The sequence below is a fragment of the Entamoeba invadens genome (genome assembly GCF_000330505.1).
Source record: "Entamoeba invadens IP1 unplaced genomic scaffold scaff_1105074726033, whole genome shotgun sequence".
NCBI lineage: Eukaryota > Evosea > Mastigamoebida > Endamoebidae > Entamoeba > Entamoeba invadens.
Genome location: NW_004440383.1, coordinates 136851 through 143415, shown reverse-complemented (window position 1 = coordinate 143415; position 6565 = coordinate 136851). Strand labels below are relative to the sequence as shown.

General features: G+C 37.7%; 3 protein-coding genes across 3 annotated transcripts; 1 reads left to right on the top strand and 2 right to left on the bottom strand.

The window, feature by feature from the left end:
• Positions 1-1970, top strand: EIN_403900 (hypothetical protein; the record flags this gene model as incomplete). The annotated part of the gene is made up of 1 exon (XM_004256769.1): positions 1-1970. A coding segment is annotated over one exon (1970 nt), but the record flags the coding sequence as incomplete, so codon positions are not given.
• An 86-nt stretch (positions 1971-2056) lies between these two features.
• On the bottom strand, positions 2057-3635 carry EIN_403890 (transforming growth factor beta-1-induced transcript 1 protein, putative; the record flags this gene model as incomplete). The annotated part of the gene is made up of 2 exons (XM_004256768.1): positions 2057-2345; positions 2407-3635. 2 exons carry the CDS (start codon positions 3633-3635, stop codon positions 2057-2059), a joined length of 1518 nt encoding a protein of 505 aa, XP_004256816.1.
• A 634-nt stretch (positions 3636-4269) lies between these two features.
• EIN_403880 (hypothetical protein) lies at positions 4270-6102 on the bottom strand (the record flags this gene model as incomplete). The annotated part of the gene is made up of 1 exon (XM_004256767.1): positions 4270-6102. One exon carries the CDS (start codon positions 6100-6102, stop codon positions 4270-4272), a length of 1833 nt encoding a protein of 610 aa, XP_004256815.1.
• Positions 6103-6565: the final 463 nt, after the last annotated feature.

Genomic DNA, 6565 nt, shown 5'->3' with positions numbered 1-6565 from the left:
CAAAAAATACTGACTCGGAAGAAGAAGATGGGTCGTTATCAAAAAATAGGATTGTTAGGTGTAACACGGACTTGAGAGAAGGAAAAGCACTCAAAAGGATCCAAACGATGAGGTTTGTTTCTGGGACGCTTTCAAGAGGACCAAACGTGTTAGAAACGATCATCAAAAAGGATTGGACGAAGAAGACTTACGACCTACGAGACGATATAATGGACGCAATCAAAAACATTCAATGGAACATACGAATGGTAAAACACGATAAAGAGTCAAAAAAGCTGATTCGAAATATCAAAGAACGGCAAAATGCGGTTATAGAATTAGTCGAAAACGAAAATCGATTTTTGAATAACATGAATTTACTGGAAAAGGTCTTGGAATTTTTAAAGAACTACGACAGCTGTTGTACATTTGAATTAGCGCGGAGGTTAATCAAACCCATAATCAACATCACAAAAATATTCAAAGACGAAGTCGACAAAGTGGTTGTGAAGGACGGTCAATACGGAAGAGGCATTTGCGCAATTTTCGATAATTATTTTATGAAGTTCAAGTGCTACTCTCCGTTTATCGATTTGTACAAACGACTGATGTCAGACTTCGTGGATAAAGTCACGGAAAGACCTGAAGGAAAAATAGCGAAGTACGCCGAGTCATTAAAAGTCGATAAACAAACGGATCTGGACTCTCTAAGCTCGATGCCATTTCAGCACATAATGAGATACCGAATTCAAGTTGAGAGAATAGTAGAAACCCTTCCGAAATACCATACGTTGTATACCGAATATGCCAAAATTCAGCCTGTAGTCAATGGAGTTATAGAAAGCATCAACAAAGAGTACAGCGACTTTGCAGAAGACGTTGAACTGATGGGAATTCTTTCGGGCAATCACTTTAAATTTGAGAAGTCGATATTTGGGCGAAAATTTGTGAAGATGGAAACCGTCGAGGTGCAGTTTAACAAATCGGACAGTGGAAAAAAGGCTGAAAAGGTCATGAAGAAAAAGATGAGTGCGATCGTTCTTACGGACGCACTTGTGTTAGTCAAAGAGAAGCTTGGCGAGACGTTAGAAGACATCAAAGCAAAAAAGAATTTTGAGATAGAGAATGTTTTGTATTTAGAAAATGTTTATCTGACACTGACAAGTACCAACGAAATTGAGTTGGTTGATCGAAAGAACAAACATTACATCATTAAAAACAATTCGAACAACCAACCCAATGAACTTTTCTCTGTGTTAGAAAAGAACAGAAATGATATCTGGAAGAAGTACACAACGTTCATTGAAAACGTTGTCGATGTATATAAACCTTATGAGGAGTTGGTGTTTCCTGGCTGTAGTTTCCATTGCACTGTCACGACCCAAAATAGCGCCCAACACATATTAATCAGTGGATTCTACCTGCGTATTTTTCAAACCATCGAATTGTGTGTTAAAAATAAAGATCCCAACACATCACTGAACCTATTTTTGGTTCATCCCACTTTGATAAAAACGGAGAAGAATTGGAAAATTGTGTTGCGGCACACCAATGAGACTGAACAGAGCGAAGCCGTCACTTTGGAATTTGAAAACGCAAACAACTCAGCGATCTGTTATAACATGATCTTTTACTCGAAGCACGAGTTTTTACTTTCCAACTCTCCTCCAATTCCAGTTGTCAAAGATCTTTCCGTGTTGCCATATTCACAAACATTGTGTGACTTTGCGAAGACGAATAATGGCAACGACAAGTGCATTAACTGTGGGAAGAAATCGGAGTTTGTCGATTCCTCGCTGGGCTTTTTCTGTTGTAAGTTATGTAAACAATTGCACCTCAAGAAGAATCCAACCAAGTCTTCTGAGAAGTTGATTCCCATCTCTTCTCTTAATCCCCACAACACTCTTTTCACTTCAATCAATTTACCTGGGCTTGTTTCAAAGGGAAACGACTTTATCAAAGCTTTCTACCCGATGTCCAGTATGTTTTAAATTGTAATATGTGGTTTAGTATAGTTTCTATTTGGTGCCTTGTGATGTGCTTTGTAACTGCAACCCAACAACTGAAAAAATTCAAATTACCCAAAGAGTTTGCCGTAGCATGTGAAGCAGTAAGGCTTTCCTCCATTTTGTTTGAACGAGTCTTCCGTGAGTGGGTTAATACAGAACGAACAGAGAAAATGTTCCGGGTGGAATTTCTGGCCCATCGCAGAGATCATACTCGTGCCAACAGCAATTGGCTTACCACACCTCCCGCACACATTTTGAGCATTTCCCCGCTTGTAGTGTTCTGCGCAGACGGGTTTGCCATCGAGATTATAAAACTGTCCACGAGGGAATGGTGCTTTACAAACATTGCAAACAAAGCTACGTCTTAATATTATTGGAAACTATTAAAAACTATTAAAATGGTAAAAATAGAACAAACCACTCGGGGTGATATTTCTGGCCAAGAGCTAACAATGAAGCACCAACAATGGCCTTCCCACAACCCGCACACTTCACTGCGCACTCTTCCTTGTAACATTGTTCGCAATAAGGGTTCCCGTCTTTCTGGAAAAATTGTGGCGAAGCAAATGGCGATTTACACTTTGTGCATACAAAGCACTCCGAATGGTATGTTTTCCCAAGCGCATTGACCATCCCAGCAGTAATTGGCTTTCCACACGTCGCGCACAGTTTTGCAAATTTGAGGACAAAACAGTTCTTACAGAATGGCTTGTTATCGACGTTGTGGAATGGATTAGTTCCTAATGGGCTTTTGCAATTGAAACACACAAAGTGCTCGGGGTGATAATTTCTTCCAAGCGCTGTGATTCGTTGAGGTCCAAGGGGTTGTCCACATTCGGCGCATTTGTTTGGGTCTTCGTCTACAATAGCTTGCAAAGGTACTGGTTCTCCCGTTGGCTTCTTAGGTACGTTGGTGTCAATTCCATCCAACAAGTCATCAAGGTCGTCCTTTGGTGCTGTTTTTACAGGCGGTTGTTGGTAATTATTGTTTTGCTTTGGTGCACCACCATCTAACCCGTCGAGTAAATCGTCCAAGTCGTCTTTTTTTGGCGCACTCTTTACAATGGGTTTCTCCACTGGTTTTGGGGCGACCGGCTTTTCTTCCAACCCATCCAATAAGTCGTCCAAGTCGTCTTTTGGGGCAGCTGGTTTGGGTTGAGTTTGTTGTGCTTGAACTGCTGGCTTTGGTTTTGGCACATCATTTAACCCATCAAGTAAATCGTCCAAATCATCTTTAGGTGGTTGGGGCTTTGGTTGTTGTTTTGGGGGTTCGACTTTTGGTTGGGCCTTTGGAACTGGAGCATCATTCAACCCATCGAGTAAGTCATCTAAGTCATCTTTTGGAGCTTGTGGTTTTGGGTGTTCTGCTTTTGGTTGAGGTTTTGTTTGTTGTGGTTTTGGAACGTCGTTAAGACCATCCAACAAATCGTCCAAGTCATCTTGTTTTTGTGGTTTTGCTGTGGGTTTTGCGTCCAAGGAACTCAAAAGATCATCTAAATTGTCTTCTTTCTTTTGCTCCTTCGGCTGCTTTTTCTCGACCATATCATTTAACGCATTCAAAACATCATCCAACTCATCTTGGTTTCCCGCTTTTTTGGCGGGCGCCGTGTCGTTCAAGGAATTTAACAGATCGTCTAAGTCGCTCATCTCGAGTTTAATTTTCGAGATGCTTTCAAATATTTTTGGTTTCAGACTGGGTGGATAGCAATAAACTCCAAGTGTATTTTTATAACAAAATGGTAGTAATATTTACGTATTCTTAGGCTAAAAATTCGGGTGATTAACACATTGTCCATTTCAAGTTCTTTTTTTGGTATTATGTGTTTTTAATATTATATAGTATTTTTTTACTATTACTATTTAGTATTGTTTTATTCTGATGAATTTATTATTAGTAAATATAATAATTACAACAAACTTATTGAATTTCAATCGTCTAACCACAATTAATTTGCAATGACTTATCACAATGAAATTTAATATTCTGTGGTATTAATTTCCATGAATTAATAGAAAACCATTTCCACTCTTCCAAAATAGTGGAAATGGTTTTAACAAGGTGTTTGGTTAAAAAAACTTGAATAAGAGAAAACTATCCTTGAAAACCGACTTTTTAACTATCAAATGTCTGTTTTTTATAACAGAAAAACAAAATTAGAAAGTCTTGTATATAAAACATGAAATTGAAAATGAAAAGACTCTGTGAGAAAACAAGAAACTCTATTACTTACAACCAAACAAATAACACAATTAATAAACAAAACACACTGCAATTAGCCCGTCAGACGTGTGGAAAGAGATAAGTTGTCTCGTTTCTTTTTTTGGTCTCCTCGATTTTTTTAATTAAGTTAATTTTGAACAATGCGGGGTCGCGGTATCTATTTGGCATCCCGTCATAGCAGAACGGGAGAACCGCACTGTAATCACCTACAATATTTATTTTGTGTTTCACGCTTTTCAGCTTCGGCTCAAAAAATGCGGGGTCGTTTGAAACACCCTTCATTATCTCTTTCCAACGATTCTCAAGCTCTTCCTCCCCGACATCAAGCCAATCCGGTCCAAACATGTGTTGTGCTGTTTTTGATGTTTTAAAAATCAGATGAGTCGCAACCCCGCGATACTTGTGGATAAGCCATTCCTGTCCCACAAACCTTTCTGTTTGATATGGTACGTTTACGACATGAATGAACCGCTCATCTTCTGAAACGAGTTTGACGTAATACAAATCTTTGTCGTAAAATTTAGCAATCTCCTGCGTCGAACTCCCAACAATGAAATTTCTCTCCATCAAACATTTTACAAGCACTGAGTCTTCATACCCTGATTCTGCTTCATCTCCGTTGAATGATGGAGAATTTAGAATGTGACAACAGAAATATCCAATTGTATCTCTATTATAAGGAAATTGGGACGTGTGTGAAATGTCATAGAAATTGAAAAAGCATTGTGTGATCATTGTCATGAACTTATTTCTCGCATCGGAGACTGTTCCGTTTGTTGTGTGTATCGCATACTTCGCGACAAACGCAAGGAAATCTGCCGCGTCGTAATTGGAAAATAGTTGTTGCAGCCGATTTGTTGTTTCAAATGTCTCATTAAGAATCCCCAAATAATTGCACCCATTTTCGTGCACAAAATTAAACTGGAACTGGGCTCGCACATTTTCCTTCAAATTATCTTTTGTTTTCAAAAAGAGAGTGATTGTTTGGTCGGTTGAATACGTGAAAGACTTGGGTGTCATATTTTCAACAAGTACCCCCGGCATGATTGCAACAATTCTCAGGTTATAAATTTTCTGTGATTTGATGACTCGTTCACAATCCGACGGAAAGTTCACAATCGAAAATTTGTCGTAAGCGCAAAAGTACCCGTTGGTGTCTTTGGAAAATACCTGAGCCAAGCACGTGCGCGGTGTAAGGTTAAATACAAATTGGTCGATAGTGGATGACGAATGGTAAAGATTATTTCGGAGTGATTGAATATCTTTTGGAAGAGCGAGTGGGTCTGAAGTGAAGATGACGATGTGAGTCAGTTCGGAGGCAAGTTCAGTGATCAGATTTGTCAAGTCGTTAGTAGGACTGATTTTTTGGTTCAAGATCCGTTCTGAAATAAAGGTGGCATTCATCAATCTCGACGAAAACGTGTGATGTCTGAGATTGACAAGTAGAGTGTCTGAGTGAGTTAGAATGATCTCTCGTGATGGATGCGGAATGACACAAAATGTATCTGAAGGTAATATGAGCAAGACATCTCTGTCAAATTGACTCAACATTGTCAAAAAGTAGTTTACATACGGCATGTGTTCGTTTATGGTATTGACCACTATGATCATTGGCACAGGTCCCTTGGAGTCTTTAAACTCTTTAGAAAGACCAGATTGAGTATTTTGAATTGTGTGAAGTGAAAACGAAGAATTAGTCTGTGAGAAGTTACACACTGGACAACTTAATGTGTACTTTGACTTACACGTTTGACACACCAAATATTGGGGAACGCCGATAATAGGGTGTGAGAATAGAGATGGTAAATTAATTGGAAGAAATGTGGGTAACGAAAACACGTCCTGAACGCGAGAAGATAAAGGCAAGCGGAGACGAGGAATTGGGTTGGTCATGCGATCTCAATTTTTTTGATCGAAGATCTCATGAAAACATTATAGTAATTAATAATAAAAAATAGAACTCAAATCAAGTTAAAAGATATAGATATTTATAGTAGTTTTAAAAATAATTATAATTACAAGTTGATTAAAAAAATTTTTTTTTTATCATAACATTTATTTGAAAAATAAAAATACAATAAAATGTTATTACCAAGTTAAAGTCAAAAAGACAAACAACTAGAAAAGTAAACAATAAAATGACAAAAATTAAAAATAGAAACATTTTTTTTAGAAGTTTTAAGTTTTTTTCAAACAAAATTTAATCGAACTATACATTAACTATATAACAACTATATAATTAGTATTTTAATTATTATTCAGACTCAAAGTGATTTGTGTCATCCCGATTTTACTTGAAAAACAAGTGCAACATTTCAATTAAAAAAAAAGAATTTCTCTTTTTTGAAGAACCCTA